This window comes from Medicago sativa, chromosome 1, assembly GCF_051527215.1.
Source record: "Medicago sativa cultivar Bolivia chromosome 1, Bolivia_mono, whole genome shotgun sequence".
Classification (NCBI taxonomy): domain Eukaryota; kingdom Viridiplantae; phylum Streptophyta; class Magnoliopsida; order Fabales; family Fabaceae; genus Medicago; species Medicago sativa.
The window spans coordinates 58,968,817-58,988,981 of record NC_140749.1 but is presented as its reverse complement, the minus strand read 5'-3'; the positions used below and the strand labels follow the sequence as shown (position 1 = coordinate 58,988,981).

The window sequence follows — 20,165 nt, the reverse complement described above, 5'->3', positions numbered from 1 at the left end:
TATTTCTTCAAAAAAAAAAAAAAACATAGTAAGTATATTGTAAAAAATAAATAAAATTTAGGTCACAAGTAAGTGAAACGTGAATTTCAAATCCATAATAAGAAGTTTCTCTCTCTTCCTCACACATACTATATATACCCGAGTCTCTCTCTTCCTCACTTTTTTTCATTCATTATCAGGTATGTATATGCTTTCACTTCATTCTTTTTCCTTTTCACAAAATACTTAGTTAAAACTCTGTTCATAATGCCGTTCATTTTATGTTGCATTGTTTAATCATGCATGAATGTGTGATCATTTCTTTTTGTCTTAACCCTATGAAAAAAAGGAGGCGGAGTTCGATCATGATATTGAAACTCATTAACCACTTGAGTATAATTACTTGATTCGTAGGTTTTTCGCACAATTTAGTGTACATATGTGATTACATAGGATCATTAGATATCGTTTTTGATTGTTTGTTTTTTTCTTTTTCTTTTCGATTATGACAATAATGCGTGGTTTTACGTGTCTGATTGATTGTTATTCTGAATCCAGATAGTGTGATATTCGTTTACGTTTTTGAAACGGTAGTTTTTATTTGTTAGGAAGGTAGTTTCTTTTTTAGACATTATTTATGTTTTTACTTTTATTGTGTTAATCGTTTATGTTTTTTGTAATATTTGATGCATAATTGAAAAAGCAGAATGTTGTGATACATGTTTGTATTTGGATTGTAATATAAGCTTGTTGTCATTGATTGTGCATTTATATTGTATTGTTAAATACCAAGATTTATTTTACTTATGTCTTGTTTTTTGTGTTGAATTGGCAGATCTTTTTATGATTTCAAGTTTAAGGAGTAATGGTTAAGGAAAAGGTTCATATTAACATTGTGGTTATTGGTCATGTCAACTCTGGGAAGTCAACCACTGTTGGTCATTTGATCTACAAGCTCGGAGGTATTGCAAAGAAGGAAATTGACACATTTGAGAATGAAGCTTCCGAGATAAACAAGCGTTCATTCAAGTATGCATGGGTTCTTGACAAACTCAAGGCTGAGCGCGAAAGAGGTATCACAATTGACAATTCTATGTTGAATTTTGAGACAACCAAGTACCGCTGCACTATTATTGATGCCCCCGGACACAGGGATTTCATTAAAAACATGATTACTGCGACATCCCAAGCTGATTGTGCTCTTCTTATCGTTGATTCCACTCCTGCTGGTTTTGGAGCCGGTATTGCCAAGGATGGTCAGACTCGTGAACATGTTCTCCTTGCTTTCGCTCTTGGTGTGAAACAAATGATCTGCTGCTACAACAAGGTATTCATATTTTCAGCCCTTTTAAAGCTGTATTTTATTTTTTATTTTTATAATTCATTTATATAACTACTTATCATCTATCTTGACAGATGGATGCCTTTGGTCCCTTATCCTTCAAGCGTAGGTACGAGGAAATGTGTATGCGACTTTTCTCCTTTTTGATGAAGGTCGGCTATAAACCAGACGAACTTCAATTTGTTCCCATCTCTGGTTTTAAGGGATATAACTTGATTGAGCGCTCTACCGACTATTTTTGGTACAAAGGTCCCACCCTTTTTGAAGCTCTTGACCGAATCAACGAGCCTAAGAGGCTATCAGACATGCCTCTCCGATTACCACTTCAAGGTGTCTACCAGATTGGAGGAATTGGAACTGTGGCTGCAGGATGTGTTAGGACTGGTGTCTTGAAACCTGGAATGGTGGTGACTTTTGCCCCAACTGGACTGCAAGGTGAAGTGACCTCTGTGCAGATGGACCATGTAGATCTTCCCGAGGCCCTTCCTGGTGATAATGTGGGATTTTCTGTTAAGAATGTGTTTAATGCGCATCTCAGGCGAGGCTATGTTGCCTCAAACTCCAAGGATCACCCAGCCAAGGAGGCCACTAACTTTACATCTAAAGTTATCATCACGAATCACCCTGGCCAGATTGGAAATGGCTATACACCTGTTCTTAACTGCCACACCTCCCACATTGCTGTCAGGTTTGCTAAGCTTCTTGCCAAGATGGACAAGCTTTCTGACAAGGTAATTGAGAAGGAGCCCAAATTCTTGAAGAAAGGTGATGTTGGCATTATTCAGATGATTCCCACCAAGCCCATGGTGGTTGAGACTTATTACGAATATCCTTCACTCGGCCGTTTTGTTGTCAGAGATATGCGTCAAACTGTGGCTGTTGGAATCATCTTGACTGTGAACAAGAATTATCCTAGTGAAAGAGGTAAGATAATTAAGTCCACATTGAAAAAGCAAACTGTTTTGCAGGTTAAGTGTTAAGTCTGCACCATGATCTCAAAACTTTTTTCTGTTTCCTTCCCGAACTGGGTTCTAGATCCAACGGTGGCAGGGCTATTTCTTTTTTCGCTTTATGCTATATTAGTGTCTAGTTGAAGACACCTGAATTTTGTGTGTATTTTTTAATGTCACTTGCATAATGCTCTGATCATTAGTTATTCTTGGCTAAAATTTACATTTGCTAAGTAGGAACCCCCAAATTTACAGCAGTTATCTTTGCCAAATGCCTATATATTTTTTAACTATTAATCTATTCCTACATATTAAAGGAATACATAGTTTTGTTATAGTACGTTTTCTTCCAATCATACCCTTCATGTTACTAGCCATAATTTCATATTTCTTAACCGATTATTCGACTTCATACTTCAAATCAGTGTGAATTAATGCCAGGATATTCAAGGGATTTTCACTTTATCATGCAATTAGCTTTTCTACATGTATTGCCTCTTATCCTATTAACTGTATCAACAAGTTATTTTTCCAAGCAATCATCTAAACATGGTAACAATTTTTTATTTTCTTTATATATTTTTACTTGTATTAATTTGGGCCAGGATGGAGTGTTGAGTAAGCTTTTTTGTTGTTTTGAAAAATACTGTATGGGAAAATGGTATATCTTTAGAGACACATTTTTTGGAATCTTGAATATCTGGCAGCGCTTAATCTCTAACTAATTTTTTTCATTAACCGTTTCCTTTCTTTTTGTGCTCTTGCTGTCACAGATAAGCTTGAGTCACTTCGCATGGAGTTACAGTGTCGAAATAAAAAGCTGATGGTATTATTCTGTTACATCACTACCTCTAAAACTGATTATGTTACATGGTAGTTGTTATTTATGATCTGTCGAGACTGAGCAGCCTTGTTGCATTTAAGTTTTTCATGTTCAATATTGCATCTCCTCTTCGTTATAATAACGAGTTCCTTTTTTATCACATGAATGTTGTTGAGGATGACTCAAAATTTGGTGTTTTGGAGTTTTGGAGGAACAGAGAAATCGTGACACGATTTCGTGAGCGTGGCACGATTTTGGTATGTCGTGAACATGTTTTCTGGATGTTCAATCGTGACACGATTTTGGGAAAACGTGACACGATTTTCGGCTTGCTGGGCAAGTTTTCAGGATAAGGTTGGTCGTACCTTGGGTCGTACGTATCAACCGTGTCACGATTTGGACAAACGTGACACGATTTTGACAGATCTGAAACACGTTTTAAGCACTCCATGACCCATTTTGTTGGGTAAGCTTGGTGAATCTCATGGAAACCAAAGGAGGGAACTTTTAGGGTTTTAGATACTAAAGGTTGAGGGTCTTTGGGTGAGGTTCAAAGCTTCAAGATGTGAATCTTGGAGAACCAAAAGAGGGGGCTCTTGGGAAAAGGGTTGGTGCCTTTTGGGGAAGATTCATGGGGTTGGGAAACACATGAGTGAAGAGTCTTTTGTAAGCAACATGGGTGAGTCTTGTGAAACCAAAAGAGAAGATCCTTAGTGAAATCAAAGGCTAAGGGTTGGTTCTCTTTTGGGGGTTAGATTCTAGTGTTGGGAAACAATTGTAAACACCTTGGGTGAGTGAAAATTCATGAGTGTCTTGTTCATTGGTGAGATTGGGAAAATGGGTAGAAATTAGGGTTGTTCTTTGTGAGCTTGTTGAAGCTAATTTCTTGTAACCCATTTGTATCTCTTTGTAAGAACTCATTGATAGTGGATTGGAGAGATCAATCTCTCCCCCAGAGTAGGTCAAGTTGGACCGAACTGGGTGAACATTTCTTGGTGTTGTTATTTTTCTTTACTCTCTTTATCTTGTTTATTCCTTGGTTGGATTGTGGTTTTGCTATGCACTTGGTTTATAGTTGTTGCTTGTGGTTAATTTTGGTCGTTGGTTGCCATTGATACTTGCTCCACACATCATAGTTTGTATTGGTGTGAAATTTGAGTCCGGAATTCACAACAAATGTGACTTTCCACCTGGTAGTGTAGTCCGATTCTTTTTAAGAAACATTTTGACTTTGTTATTTGAAAGCAGTAGGATTCATGCTTCATCATTTTCAGGAAGAATGCCAACGTGTATCTAATGCGGGGAAATACTTCAGCCTGGACAATTTGAAGGTAAACAAATTTTACAAATGGATTCAAATTCTGTTATATAATATCACTTATGTGCATATAATATCTATTAACGGTTCATGCACTTCTGCATGTGATTTAAAACGTAGTCTGGGTTGTAAATTTGCTTTAGATGTTTATACATTACTACAATTGTATGTTTTTAAATATGCATTGAATTTCAGGAAGCATTTACAAAGAACAATGATGTATTTGGAACATTTAAACTAGAAATTGAGAAGGTAAACTTAATTTCTCATAAATATTTCATTTGTTCTAATCACATTTGCTTGAATCACATATATCGACTTTGATGGGTATAATTCTAAAGTCATCTTCCTTTTTCATCATTGCGGTTAAAATCAGATGGAAAAATCCATGAAGGACCTCAAGGAGGAGAATCAATTCTTGAAGAGAAAATCAGAGGAATCTGATACTATGCACATGGAGTTAGTTGATGAGGTACATAGCTTGTAGTTCCGGTTTTGTTCTTGACCATTTAATGTTCCATAAAAATAAATGAAGGATTTAGTTCATCCGCATTAATTTGGATTTTTGTTAAGATTCTTTACATCGTCAATCAGTCACATCTGTCAAATAAAATCATTAAAAATGTTTGACTTTAAACTTTTTTTTTTACTCAAACAAATTCAACGCATTTCATTCATGATAATATTCCAAATACAATGAGGAATTCTTGTAAAAGTATTGTGAATAGCGTAATTGATAGATGCTTGTGCTAAAGCATGAACATTACCATTTGCTTGTCGTCTAGTAAATACAACTTTGTAGTTGTTTTTGAAAGATAAAGGGGTCCTACATTGAGAGATAATACATTCCAAATCCATAGACACGAGCCAGTTAAGGGTCTGTAGCAGCCCCCATGCTTCCCCTTCACTAGGAGCCATAAAAAAATGAACACCAAGTGGAGAAAGCCCTTTTGAATTGACCTGTTCCATCCCTAAGACACGCTCCAACACCCACGTGCTGTTTTGACTTGAAAATGACAGCATCAATATTACATTTAACATAGCCATTTGATGGAGGAACCCAGCTGTATAATTGTTCCAGATCTGTTCGGACTGGTACACTCTGTCTATTGCGAGCAAACAACCATGAATTCAGCACCTCGCTTGCTCTCGCCATCACTTGCTTAAAGTCCTCTAACTTCCCTTCCCAAAGTTTTGTAGTTCTCCACTTCCAAAGACTCCACAGAAGCATGCTAAAATTGATTAATTTGTCGCCATCAATATCTTGACATACTTTGAAAAAGAGTTTTGCAAAAAGTCATATATGCCAATTCTTCTCCAACATGCTACACTACATGGACATTCTAAAAAGACATGCCAATTATTCTCCATTTCATCATCACATGATACACACCTTGGAGAGCAATGAACACCTTTATGCTGCAATTGAATCCGATTAGGTAAGCAGTTTCGAACCAAACACCAAAGAAAATATCGAACCTTAGAGGGAACCTTTAACGACCAAATACAATTCCCTGTAATTTTTAGATGAGCTCTGTCAATAATTCTCTCCTCAGTACGCACTTTGCACTGTGTATAAACCTCGGTTGTCAAATCTCCAAATCACACTGTCTCGCTCTGTTACATTTAGCAGAGGTATTTCTAAGATTTCAGCTGCATCCCTCGGTTCGAAAATGTTCCTGATTTAATTCTCATTCCAGCTGCCATTTGTATAATTAATAATTTGACTTACAAGCATATATTGAGACTGTGTTGGTGCTGCTGTTTGGACCCGTGGATTTTCCATACATTGGAGCCAAGGATCATTCCATATACTAACGAGGTGGCCATTTCCAATCTTCCACCGATGACCTTCAGCTAACAACATTCGAGAAGACCAGATGCTACGCCAGACATAACTGGGGCCCCATCGCTTCCCCGATAAAATCCCCTCTTGGAAAATATTTAGCTTTGAAAACTCTTGTAACCATAGCATCCCGGTTGGTCATGAACTTCCAACCTTGTTTCCCCAACATTGCAAGATTAAAGCCATGTAAATCTCGGAAACCTAAACCTCCGTACTCCTTTTGCATAGTAAATTTCTCCCACCACATCCATTTAACGCCTTTGCTGCCATTTTTCGAACCCCACCAAAATGAATTCATCATTTTTTTCAATCTCATCTGCAAGTGTCTCACTCTCAGGCATAAGAAATGCACTCATATAATACGATTTAAAAATAGTGTAAAACTTTTTACATGGGGGCAACTAAAAATTAAACTCAAAAAAATTGGAGATTAATTGGCCATAAATCAATGTGTTAGGCACTATTATATAGGCATAAAAACACGTTTTTTTTTCATCTCAATATGGTAATTTTCACTTTTGATCCTTAAAATAATTCCTTCTCATTTTGCTTCTTTCTGTTTTTGAGTCAACAATGAAATTTTATTTCTTATTGTTTGAGCAGTCTCAGCGCTTGAAGAGAAAACAGAAAATGACAGAAAAAGATGAATAGTCACTTCTGGCAGAGAGGAAGAAGAGTTTCGATGAGAACAAGAATAATAACAGTTACAAACAACTCATTTCCAATATGAAGAATATAAATGTGTATTTTTCTAATACCTTGTTTGTATCAGGCATAGTGGTACTGGTATGCCTTTGTTTATTAGCGAAAATTGCATGCAATTACTTAGTTTTGAGATTCTTTTTCGAATATTAATGTCATTTATCTACGTTGGATATTTTAAGAGGTGTATTATTTGAACAATCATTTGTATGATACTTATGAGACAATCATAGATTTACAAAGAAGAATAGATATTGACACGAAAATCAAAGAAATAAAGAGATAAAGGAAAAACATAACGTGACTATGAGAGATAAAATTGTCATAAAATAGTTGTACAAATATCATTTCTTATATTTTAAACGGGTCTCCTTCCAATGATTGTCCAAAACATGTACTCAGTAATTTTGTGTATGTGTCTGTTTGGTGTTTTGGGGGTTGAGAGGAAAATATTTATCAAACTTTATGAAGTCCAAAGCTTTAAGAGTATGGTATGGGGACGGGGAAGGTAAAACTCGTCCCCATCCCTGCCCCATTGTCATGCCTATAGAGATCCTCACAAAGCACACGTCTATTTCCTTCTATTCGGCGAGGCAATTACTTCTGACAAAAACAAATATGCATGGTAACTCAACTGATTTGAACTAAATGTTAAATAGTAAATTTAGAAGAATTGGGTTCAAACCTAATTAAATAAGTCAATATTAATCTAACTACTAACATTTATAATTAAAAATATTAACTAACTGATTTGTATTTTTTTTAATGATAAACGTTGTTGTAAATTGATTCAAGAATTGGATGTTGAAGTTTTGGAAAAATTGTGGCACGTTTGCAGGGCAACGTGGCACGATTGGATGGTTCAGGTCCGGGTTGCCACTGGAAAAATCGTGGCACCATGCAGGAGGAACGTGGCATGATGCAGACAGATAAGGTATAGTATTGTACTATTAACTGCTCCATTGTGGCACGATGGCAGGAAACGTGGCACGATGTTGCGTGGGTCTAAAAACTATTAGGCTTCATTCTTCAAATTTTGTGTGTGGCTTTGAGAGAGAAACTTGAGAATGCAAAAGAGGTAACTCCAGGGTTGAGTGTCTTTGTAGTGAAGTTATCTTGGGTTGGAAAACATTGTAATCACCTTGGGTAGTAAGACTTCACCATTGGAAGTATCAAAAAGCTTCCTTTTGCGTTTTCTCTTAGGATTCATTGAGAGTGTAGGTGACTTGAAAAAAGGATAGAAATTAGGTTTTGTTCATTGTGAGCTCTTATGCTAATTTCTTGTAACCGTTTTGTATCACTTTCATTTCATCTTAGTGGAATGGAGAGTTGCTCTCTCCCCAATAGTAGGTCATATTGGACCGAACTGGGTAAACAATCTTTGATGTGTTTGTTATTTTATTTCATTGCTTATCTCTATTGCTTTGATCATGCTTGTGGTGTTGTTCTACACGTAGATTTAGGTTTGTTTTTTGTTGTTGTTGTTGCTTGAGGTATTTTGGCTCATTGGTTACTGCTCTCTTTGCTCCACACATCTTTGTTTTCATTGGTGTGATTTGTCCGAATTCACAACAAATGTTTTGTTTTTACAAAAGTTACAAATAGTCCAATCAAAAATAAAAATCTAAATCTAAATAAATAAACAACATAGCAATTTATATTGTAAAAAATAAATAAATATATAATTTAGCGCATGAGGAGGTGGAAAAAGCCGCATGAGCAAGTGAAACGTGAATTTCAAACCCATAATCAAAAGATTCTCTCTCTTCCTTTTCTCAAAAAAAAAAAAAATCCTCACACATACTATATAATTCTATCATTAAAAATATTAATCTTCTTTAAAAAAAAATTAAAAATATTAATCTAACTGATTTGTATTTTTTTTAATGATAAATGTTTATTTTATAAAGTTTGAAATAGTCCAATCAAAAATAAAGATATAAATCTAAATAATCAGCATAGTAAGGGTGCGTTTGTTTCAGCTTTAAAAAAATAGATTTTGTGTCAAAAGACTATATAGATTTTAAAAAGAATTTGAAGTTATTTGTGTTTGCCTATTATCCATAAAATTCTATTTTTTTTAAAAAAATGAGTTCTAACACGCACATATGTTATCTCCTTGTTGAAAAAAAAATAGATTTTGAAAAAAACTAATCCTAATAGCTTTTCATTTTAGGGTCAAAATAGATTTTTTTTTTGATAAAATGATTTTTCTAAAAATCCTAAACAAACACTTTAAAATAAAAAAAGTAATTTTTTTAAGAAAAAAAATAGATTTTTTTTGGAAAAAATCTGAAACATACGGGCCCTAAGTATATTGTAAAAAATAAATAAAATTTAGTTCATGAGTAAGTGAAACGTGAATTTCAAAACCATAATAAAAAGTTTCTCTCTCTTCCTCACACATACTATATATACCCTAGTCTCTCTCTTCGTCACTTTTTTTCATTCATGATCAGGTATGTATATGCTTTCACTTCATTCTTTTTCGTTTTCTATTTAATCAACCATTTCTCAAAATACTTAGTTAAAACTCTGTTCATAATGCCGTTCATTTTATGTTGCACTGTTTAATCATGCATGAATGTGTGATCATTTTTTTATCTTAACACTATGAAAAAAAGGAGGCGGAGTTCGATCATGATATTGAAACTCATTAACCACTTGAGTATAATTACTTATTCGTAGGTTTTTCGCACAATATGTGATTACATAGGATCATTAGATATCGTTTATGATTGTTTTTTTCTTTTTCTTTTCGGTTATGACAATAATGCATGGTTTTATGTGTCTGATTGTTTGTAATATTTGATGCATAATTGAAAAGGCAGCATGTTGTTATACATGTTTGTTTTTGGATTGTAACATAAACTCAATTGCATGCCCTATTTATGCTTGTTGTCATTGATTGTGCATTTTTTGACTTGTCAGAATGTTGTGTTCTTGCTACTATTTTATTGTTGAATACTGATATTATTTTACTTCTGTCGTGTTTTCTGTGTTGAATCGGCAGACCTTTTTATGATTTCAAGTTTAAGGAGTAATGGATAAAGAAAAGGCTCATATTAACATTGTGGTTATTGGTCATGTCAACTCTGGGAAGTCAACCACTGTTGGTCATTTGATCTACAAGCTTGGAGGTATTGCAAAGAAGGAAATTGACACGTTTGAGAATGAAGCTTCCGAGATAAACAAGCGTTCATTCAAGTATGCATGGGTTCTTGACAAACTCAAGGCTGAGCGCGAAAGAGGTATCACTATTGACAGTTCTATGTTGAATTTTGAGACAACCAAGTACCGCTGCACTATCATTGATTCCCCCGGACACAGGGATTTCATCAAGAACATGATTACAGGGACAGCCCAAGCTGATTGTGCTCTTCTTATCGTTGATTCCACTCCTGCTGGTTTTGGAGCCGGTATTTCTAAGAATGGTCAGACCTGCGAACATGCTTTCATTGCTTTCGTTCTTGGTGTGAGGCAAATGATCTGCTGCTGCAACAAGGTATTCATATTTTTAGCCCTTTTAAAGTTGTATTTGATTTTTTATTTTACTTATTTATTTTTATAATTCATTTATATAACTATTTAATATCTATCTTGACAGATCGATACCTTTGATCCCCTATCCTTCAAGCATAGGTATGAAGAAATTGTGGAGCAACTTTCATCCTTTTTGAAGACAGTCGGCTATAAACCATACGAAATTCCATTTGTTCCCATCTCTGGTTTTGAGGGAGATAACTTGATTGAGCGCTCTACTAAACTTGACTGGTTCAAGGGTCCCACCCTTCTCGAAGCTATTGACCTAATCAACGAGCCTAAGAGGCTATCAAACAAGCCTCTTCGATTACCACTTCAGGATGTCTATAAGATTGGAGGAATTGGAACTGTGGCTGCAGGATGTGTTAGGACTGGTGTCTTGAAACCTGGAATGGTGGTGACTTTTGCCCCAACTGGGCTGCAAGATGAAGTCGTGTCTGTACAGATGGACCGTGCAGATCTCACTGAGGCCCTTCCTGGTGATGATGTCGGATTTGCTGTTAAGAATGTGTCTAGTGCGCATCTTAGGCGAGGCTATGTTGCCTCAAACTCCAAACATCACACAGCCAAGGAGGCCATTAACTTTACATCTAAAGTTATCATCATGAATCACCCTGGCAAAATTGGAAATGGCTATACACCTGTTCTTAACTGCCACACCTCCTACATTGCTGTCAAGTTTGCTAAGCTTCTTGCCAAGGTGGAAGGGTTTTCTGACAAGGTAATTGAGAAGGAACCCAAATTCTTGACGAACGGCGATGGTGGAATTATTCAGATGATTCCTACCAAGCCCGCGGTGGTAGAGACTTTTTCTAAATATCCTTCACTCGGCCGTTTTGTTGTCAGAGATATGCGTCAAACTGTGGCTGTTGGAATCATCTTGACTGTGAACAAGAAGGGTCCTGGTGAAAGAGGTAAGATCACTAAGGCTTTGTTTGGGAGTTTGGAGGGGAGGGGAGGGGAGGGTTTTGGAAAAAAGGAAGGAGCAAGTGGAAGAAATAGAAGACATTGGGAGGAGAGGGCTTTGGAGGTTAATTTTTTACTCATAATAAAAAATCCCCCTCATTTGGGGGAACTCAAAAATTGTATTGAGGGAGGGTTTTGGGGGGTTATGGAGGGTTTATATGAATTTTTCAAATTCAATCTATGTTGTTATAATATTCTTAAAATTAAAAGTATATTAATCATAAGTATTAGTTTATCATTATCTAAAAAAATTGTTCTTTCAAAAAATGTGAATTTTTTGTCCATTTTTCTATATATTTCCAACCCCCCAAAGCCCTCCCCTCTCTTCCCATCCAAACTCCCAAACAAAGCCTAAGTCCACATTGAAAACAAGAACTGTTTTGCAGGTTAAGTGTTAAGTCTGCACTGTCAAACTTGCATAATGCTCTAATAATTAGTTATTCTTGGCTAAAATTTACAATTGCTAGGTAGGAACCCCCAAATTTACAGACGTTATCTTTGCCAAATGCCTATATATTTTTTAACTATTAATATATTCCTACATATTAAAGGAATACATAGTTTTGTTATATTACTTATTCTTCCAATCATACCCTTCATGTTACTAGCCGTACTTTCATATTTCTTATCCAATAATTGGACTTCATACTTCAAATCAGTGTAAATTAATGCTAGGATATTCATGGGATTTTCACTTTATTAAGCAATTAGCTTTTCTAACGAGATTGACTGCATTCATATTGCTTCTACATGTAATGTATTGCCTCTTATACTATTAAGTGTATCAAAAAGTTTTTTTTCCATGTGATCATCTAAACATGGTTACAATTTTTTTTATATATTTTTACTTGTATTAATTTGGGCTAGGATGGAGTGTTGCGTAAGCTTTTGTGTTGTTTTGAGAAATACTGTTTGGGAAAATGGTATATCTTTATAGACACATTTTATGGATTCTTGAATATCTTGGCAGCGTTTATTCTGTAACTAATTTTTATTCATTAACTGTTTCCTTTCTTTCTGTGCTCTTACTGTCACAGGTAAGCTTGAGTTACTTTGCAGGCAGTTACAGCGTCGAAATAAAGAGCTGATGGTATTCTTCTGTTACATCACTACCTCTAAAACTGATTATGTAGTATATAAGAATGACAAGATGTTTGATGCCTCAAAATATTTTATCTTTCTTATATGCACTAATACACCTTGATGAATTCTTAAGCTCTTTCGACTGAAGGGATTTGATTTTTATTTTCAGCCCCTTATTAGTTATTTCACATCCTTCCAAAGTACTCCCTCCCTTCCTAGTTAATTATATCTTGATTTTCTAAAACACTCATTGTTTTGAAACAAAAACGATATGTTTAAACTACCAAAGATTCGGAATGAAGGGGGTACTTCCGAAATCTTCCTGGCATCATATTTGAGCACCTTTTTAGTTTCTAATTCACTTTCCTAATCACCCAAAAGGTTCGTTCTTGAGACACCTATTTGGACGTCCAATGGCCACATGTGAATTTTTTTTACCGAATAGATGTACTTCAACATGATTAACTGATGAATTTTTGGCGATATATAGGCCTCACATTTGCATATAGGCCACTTAATCTGCTCTGGAAAATATTTTCGGGATTCTTGCTAGTCATTTTTTGTGCTCCGTCTCTGTCCCTCCTCTTTGGGAAATTCTTGTTGATTTGTTATGAAGGTTTTGGTACCGAGTCTCAAATTTCATGTCATTGTGTGTAGTATTTGTAATTATGTTTACATGTTAGGTAAATGCTCTTCCACCTTCAAGAATGTCTGTCACCTAATCTCACTATTGTACCTTTTTTCCTGGATTTTTGATGTTCTGCTCGCGGTTGTTACATGGTAGTTGTTATTTATGATTTGTCGAGAGATTGAGCAGCTTTGTTGCATTACGTTTTTCATGTTCAATGTTGTATCTCATCTTTCTTATAACGAGTTCCTTTTTTTTTATCACATGAATGTGATTTCTACCTGGTAGTGTAGCAGCTTCTTGTTCATTTTACTAGAAACATTTTGACTTTGTTATTTGAAAGTAGTAGGATTCATGCTTTATTATTTTCAGGAAGAATGCAAAAATGTAATTACTGGGGCGCATAAAATCACGCTGAACTATTTGCTGGAGGTAAACAATTTCTATAAATGGATTCAAATTCTTGGTCATATAATGTCACTTACGTGCATATAATATCTATTAACGGTTCATGCACTTCTGCATGTGATTTGAAACGTAGTGTGGGTTGTAAATTTGCTTTTGATGTTTATACATTATTACAATTATATGTTTTTATGCATTGAATTTCAGCAAGCATTGACAAAGAACAGTGATGTATTTGAAACAATTAAACTTGAGATTGAGAAGGTAAACTTAATTTCTCGTAAATATTTCATTTGTTCTAATCACATTTGCTTGAATCATATATATCGACTTTGATGGGTATCATTGTGGTTAAAATCAGATGGCAAAATCAATGAACGAACTCAAGGAGGAGAATCAATTCTTGAAGAGAAAATCAGAGGAATCTGATACTGCGCATATGGAGTTAAGTGATGAGGTACATAGCTTATATTTCCGGTTTTGTTCTTTGACCATTTACTACTTCATAAAAATAAATAAAGGATTTAGTTCATGTGCATTGTTTTTTTGTAGAGATTCTTTAGATCGTCAATCAATCACAACGGTCAAATCATTAAGTGTTTGCCTTTAAACTTAATTACTTCTCAAGTCACACATGCTTGGTTGTGATTTACAAATAGTGTAAAACTTCTTACACGGTGCCAACTAAAAATTAAACTCAAATAAATAAGAGATTAATTGGCCAATAAATCAATGTGTTAGGCACTATTATATAGGCATAAAAAACATATTTTTTCGTCTCAATATGCCAATTTTTGCTTTTGATCCTTAAAATAATTCCTTCTCATTTTGCTCCTTTATGTTTATGAGTCAACAATGAAATTTTGTTTCTTATTGTTTGAGCAGCCCGAGCGCTCGAAGAGAAAACAGAAAATGGCAGAAGAAGATGAATAATCACTTCTGGCAGAGAGGAAGCAGAGTTTGGCTGAGAACAAGAATAATAACAGTAACAAACCACTCATTTCCAATATGAAGAATAGAAATTTGTATTTTTCTATGCATGCAATTACGTAGTTTTGAGATTCTTTTTGCAATATTAATGCCATTTATCTACATTGAATATTTTAAATGGGGCAGTCCTTTTCCTTTTCATGTACTTCATAACAACCTTCCAATGATTGTCCAAAACATGTACTCAATGATTTTGCGTATGTGCGTGTTTGGTCTTTTGGGGGTTAAGAGGAAAATATTTATAAACTTTATGAAGTCCAAAGCTTTTAATGCGTGAAACAATAAATTAACAATGCACAAATTTCTAATGCTTTTAGGAAAAAAATCAACTAAAGACAAAAAAAAAAAATATTTATTTCAACTTTATAGGTTTAACAAGTGCATAGCTTAAAACTGGATGCTCAAAAATAAAAAAGTGCATAGCTTAAAACTGGAATGAATATTTGCCATTTCGTGGTCCAACAGACGACTCAGCAATTAAAATATTCATGTGGCATGCTCCAATTAGCATTATGCTATTTCAATAAGCAAAACTTTTAAGACAAATTCTACAAACGGTGGAAACATGGAAACTAAATATTTACTAAGAAGTTTTATTCAAAAAAAAAATATTTACTAAGAAGTTGTCAAAAAAATTATTTTTAAAATTTAAATAAGAATTAATATTAAAAAGTTGCAACTTTATAGGTACCTGAATATATTTAACCCTTGTATTTATTAACCTTCCATTGAATTCACATAGCAACGTATTTGAACTACATTAACTATCTAGTATAATGTCAAATTTGTGTTAAAAAATTATTTTCACATAATTCATAGCTACATAATATACAAGCTAAAAAAATACAGAAATGATACTACAAGAAAAAAGACATATACCAACGGATGTTTATAGCGACAGCCAAAAAAACCGTAGGTACAGAAAAAAAACTCATTGACCATAGGTATAAATATTCCAAAAAAATAATAATTTAAAACAGAAAGATATCACAAAATGGAATGAGAGAGAGCGATGCCGAAAATATTTGGTGAAACTTTCCCAAAACACTCATCCCTAACACTCAAATTTCTCCCAAATTTGTCTCTCCCCGGATCATATCCACCCTATCAATTCACTCATGTTCTCCACTCTTCACAAACCTATTTTCATCTCTGTTCACTCGCCAATTTGCGAGCTTCAGTTTGACTCAGTTCACAAACCCTTGTTCTTCAACCTCCATGAAAGTAGAAAATAAGGTTGTAATGTGCATAGCTATGAAGAAGACAAAGTATGCGAGAAGAAGGAATTTTATTATTCACGAAATCCAAGTATTACAACGGAGTACCATAGTTTTATATACATAGTCTTATATAGAGTGCAATCAACAACTCTAACTCAACTACAGTTACTAACTAACTATATCTAACCAATGTACGTAGCTAACTAATTTTGTAACAATAGTTAAACAAGTTGCATTTCTTATGGTTACTTGCTACATTACGCAAGTAACATCTATAACTCTAACTAACTATCCTTTAACAGATTGAACCCCCTTATCCTTGTTAATTGTTCCAAGCTTGTTTTGCAAGGTGTTAAAACGACCAAGATGTAATGGCTTTGTCAAGATGTCAAAAACTTGTTCTTTAGAGAATACTGGTGGTAGCAGATGAGTCACTCCTGCTTGCAATTTGTCTCCAACAGCATGAAAACCAATTTCTATGTGCTTAGTTCTATCATGGAATACAAGATTGGCAGCTATATGTAGTGCAGATTTATTAGTGGATGTATATAATGTTTCACAATTTTCTGTAAGGGTATACTTGTAAAAATATTTAAAAAGTTACAACAATTAATGATTGCATTAGTTTTTATATTTTTTTGTTTTTCTTCTTATAATACGGACCGGAAGGAGTAATAAATTTCAAAACCCATCAACACCAATCTGCATTCCAACAATTTATATCTTCATAGAACAAATTATTAAAACAAATAACAAAACAAGCACATTCCCAACATTTTGGGAATTCAACAACGGAAGCAAGTAATTTAAGGAGGATCAAAACAAGCTCTCGATACCATGTTAGCAATCTAGTGTTTCTTAGAGAAGAGATAATAACACAAAACGGCTAGGGTTTCATATGATAACAATAGCAAAACTTAAATGGACTAGACTAACCTAGAAATATAAAAGTTCCAATAGCTTAAGCCAAATATTTTATTATCTAACAATAATATGATGGTAAAACTTCCAAAAGTTTTGGACAAGGGTCATATGCTCTTCAGCTGGCAATCATGCTCAAGGAGTTGCCTTGTCTGCCAAGTGATTGAATTGCAATGCCTGTTACCAACTTACCACTCCTGAGATCAAGTTTCATTCGACTTAATTCATATATTTTTTTACATTGTCAATCAATGATAATTATCGGATCTTAAAAACATTCGACTTTAATCATAAAATTCTATGAAGTCACATATATGATTAGTTGTGATTTGTTGATAATGTAAAACCTTTAATACTGACTACTGAATGTATCAAAATTAAAACTCTTATTTTACTTACTTTTCATATCTTGTTTCTTTCTTGCTATATCTCGATGAACTAATTTTTTTTAAAAGATCTCGATGATGAAGCACAAGCATATGCTAAGAAGCAGGCTATAGAGGATAAGAGGATGGCCGTATATTCATACCTTCTTTTGCTTATCCCGATCATTGTGGGTCAGGGTCTCAGGGAACTGTCGGAATGGAAATTGTACGCCAGGCGAAGTGTCCAGTTCATGCAATCTTGTGTGCCTGTGGGTGGTGGTCTCATTGCTGGCATTGCCACCAACTTGAATATGACTAATCCACAGATTCGCTTGCATGATGCTGTGCTGATAGTTTCTTCCATTGTGTGTGCCTTCGTTCATTTAGAAGAGTTAAGTGATTAACGGACTACTGGCGATTTTAATGTACACAGGTGAAGATAGTTGGAGTGAAACCCACTGAACCAAATGCATTGGCTTTGTCACTTCATATTGGCCACAGAGTGATTTTGGACCAGGTTGGAGGATTTGCAGACGGTGTGGCTGTTAAAGAGGTTGGTGAAGAAACGTTTCGCTTGTGCAAGGAGTTGGTTGATGGCATTGTTCTTGTAAACGTGATGCAATTTGTGCATCGATATAGGTGAGATACCCTTTCTCTTGTGGACATTTGCTTTCAGAATCTCTAGTGTTGTAGACAGTTTTCACATGGTACATGCACACACACCGCGGTTATATATGGTAACTATTTCTATAGTTTTATGTAAATATAATTGAGAAATTCATAGTGTGTTGTCAAATGAATTTAAATCTATATTCTCATTGTTTTCATGATGGATTAAATTTTTGTTTCCATCTATCTTTCTTGACAAATTGGTTCACAAATCAGATTTTCTTGACGATTTGTGAGTCAGCAAGCTATAACAAGTTTTTAAATTGATTGGTGGAGGATTATTTTGCATATAATTACTCAGAACTAGAATAACTTTCAAAAATCCAATTCCAAACTCTTTATAGTTGTGTTATCAATGAATAATAAAATGTTTTACTGGTTTATGTATACTTGATGATGTTCTTGTTCTCTTTGTAATTTGGTTAGGTTTATGTTAATTTTACTCTCTAGTTTTAAAGGCTGTCTTCTCGATTGCAGGCATTCTATTTGTCTGTCATTAGCTGTTGATTGTCCAAATGTAGCTCTTTTGTTTATATCCATGGTTGTTGGGACTTATGTTTCTGCATAAACCTTTGAATGTTTTGCATTGAATGAAAAGCACCGCAGATTCTTTAGGACATGACATTGGTAAAGCTTGTTGCAGGACATGTTTGAAGAAAAAAGGAACATATTAGAATCAGTAAGCGCTTTTGCTCTTGCTGGAGCAGAGGCATACTGCAAGTATTAAGGACTCAAGGGGGAAATTGTTATAGCAATAACCTCCGGCGCAAACATGAACTTTGATAAACTTAGGATAGTAGCTGAACTTGCTAATGTTGGTCTTAAACAAGAAGATCTTCTGTTAACTGTCATGCCGGAGAAGCCTGGCTGTTTCAAACAGCTTTGTGAATTGGTATATTTATACGACTTCGCTTTTATTTTTTTCAAAACAGATTTGTTCATATTTGAACTGATTTTCTTCTGGCCTGGCAGGTAGGGCAGAAGAATATCACAGACTTCAAATACAGAGATAATTCCAAGGAGAAAGCTGATGTCCTTTACAGGTAAGATCATAGAAAAACATAAGATGCCTTGTCTTTCCTGTTTATATATTATTATGTTTCGCTTTCCAGAACATTATCACACCTCTCTTGCACAATTTATTACTTTCAATTACTTTCATTTTCTCTGTTGCAAATATATGTTGAAAATTAAGTGTTATGCCAAGGCCAATTTGTGTTAGGGTTCACACACCCTTAGAACTAAAAGAAATGCAGGAGAGAATTAAATCTTCTCAGCTTGAAACTTACGACTTCTCGGATGATGTTGTGGTGAAAGATCATTTGCATGCGGCATGGTAACTTGGCGTGATGAACTCTCTTCACTTTGAGTTTTATAATTTCCCTTCACTATCCTCAATCACCAACTAAAGTAAGCTACTAAATTCACCATACATGCTATTCATTTGTATTCCATCTAGACTTCTCCTGACATGAATTAATATTCGAGTGTAAATTAACCGATATTTTTGTTCCCTATATCTCACATTATGTGTCTTGTTTAGAATATATATTTATCTCATTTTTTGTCATTTTAGATTACCAATGTCAATTATTTTTTTCCACCAATATTCTCTTATTTATCGTATTTCAATCTATCTAAATATTCCACTAACTATTACTATTAAAAAGAATACTATAGTAAACTAGTATACTCAATTTTTTTTTATCAGGTGTGCATAACTTTAAACAGACCTTAATATAAGGCAGAGAGAAAGTAACAATTCACGACTAATAGCTGCACCATTTGATTTAATGGTCTTGTTTTGTGATAAGCCGATAGTGTTTACTAATAACTATTTTTCTATCTGACAAGTTAACCTTGTTTCAAAAATATTTTTCAGATGGGGGTCCAACCAGAGATTCAGAATGAGGTTCTTTGTCGTTTTACCTTTCCAGAAAGACCTGGAGCTTTGATGAAATTTTTGGACTCCTTTAGTCCGCGACGGAATATCACTTTATTCCATTACCGTACACAGGTGGGAATTCACAACATTCCATTATTCCTCAAGTTAAATACTGCATTTTTTTGTGTACTTGTAATTATTCCATTGATGAATGCAATCTAATGGAATTCTTGTACTTGCTGTTTCTGACTGAGTGAGATTGGAGCAAATGTATTAGTTGGAAGTCAGGTTCCAAGCAGCGAGATGGATGAATTTAATGGTCGTGCCGCCAGACTTGGTTATGGCTATAAGGTGGTGACTGATGAACGTTTAAAACGGCTTTTTATGCAGTGATTGATTATTTTTGGCACTTATCATTAAACATTAGCGGCAGAACGCACTGGTCTGTCTGGTTTTTTTTTTTTTTTTTTTTTTTCCGGAGTATTGATTTAGGTAGTTACTACTTAGTTTCTATTAGTTGTCATAGAATG

General features: G+C 34.6%; 2 protein-coding genes and 1 pseudogene across 2 annotated transcripts; all 3 read left to right on the top strand.

Annotated features, from left to right (window-relative positions):
* Positions 1-754: 754 nt before the first annotated feature.
* On the top strand, positions 755-7,158 carry LOC146955846 (elongation factor 1-alpha-like). The gene is made up of 7 exons (XM_085724271.1): positions 755-1,306; positions 1,396-2,245; positions 3,045-3,097; positions 4,369-4,425; positions 4,608-4,664; positions 4,789-4,884; positions 6,862-7,158. Exons 1-7 carry the CDS (start codon positions 845-847, stop codon positions 6,907-6,909), a joined length of 1,623 nt encoding a protein of 540 aa, XP_085580397.1. The 5' UTR covers positions 755-844; the 3' UTR covers positions 6,910-7,158.
* Positions 7,159-9,800: 2,642 nt separating this feature from the next.
* On the top strand, positions 9,801-14,775 carry LOC146955845 (elongation factor 1-alpha-like). The gene is made up of 7 exons (XM_085724259.1): positions 9,801-10,465; positions 10,568-11,417; positions 12,507-12,559; positions 13,553-13,612; positions 13,793-13,849; positions 13,947-14,042; positions 14,471-14,775. Exons 1-7 carry the CDS (start codon positions 10,004-10,006, stop codon positions 14,516-14,518), a joined length of 1,626 nt encoding a protein of 541 aa, XP_085580385.1. The 5' UTR covers positions 9,801-10,003; the 3' UTR covers positions 14,519-14,775.
* A 2,013-nt stretch (positions 14,776-16,788) lies between these two features.
* On the top strand, positions 16,789-20,157 carry LOC146955844 (threonine dehydratase biosynthetic, chloroplastic-like; annotated as a pseudogene).
* The last annotated feature ends 8 nt before the right edge of the window (positions 20,158-20,165 follow it).

Bases quoted from the DNA above. Each gene is read 5' to 3' on its own strand.
- LOC146955846 (XM_085724271.1), top strand. From the start codon at position 845: ATGGTTAAGGAAAAGGTTCATATTAACATTGTGGTTATTGGTCATGTC. The intron at 4,426-4,607 runs GTAAACAAATTT...ATTGAATTTCAG, and splicing joins TCAGCCTGGACAATTTGAAG to GAAGCATTTACAAAGAACAA. The intron at 4,665-4,788 runs GTAAACTTAATT...GGTTAAAATCAG, and splicing joins TTAAACTAGAAATTGAGAAG to ATGGAAAAATCCATGAAGGA.
- LOC146955845 (XM_085724259.1), top strand. From the start codon at position 10,004: ATGGATAAAGAAAAGGCTCATATTAACATTGTGGTTATTGGTCATGTC. The intron at 12,560-13,552 runs GTATTCTTCTGT...TATTATTTTCAG, and splicing joins GTCGAAATAAAGAGCTGATG to GAAGAATGCAAAAATGTAAT. The intron at 14,043-14,470 runs GTACATAGCTTA...TTGTTTGAGCAG, and splicing joins ATATGGAGTTAAGTGATGAG to CCCGAGCGCTCGAAGAGAAA.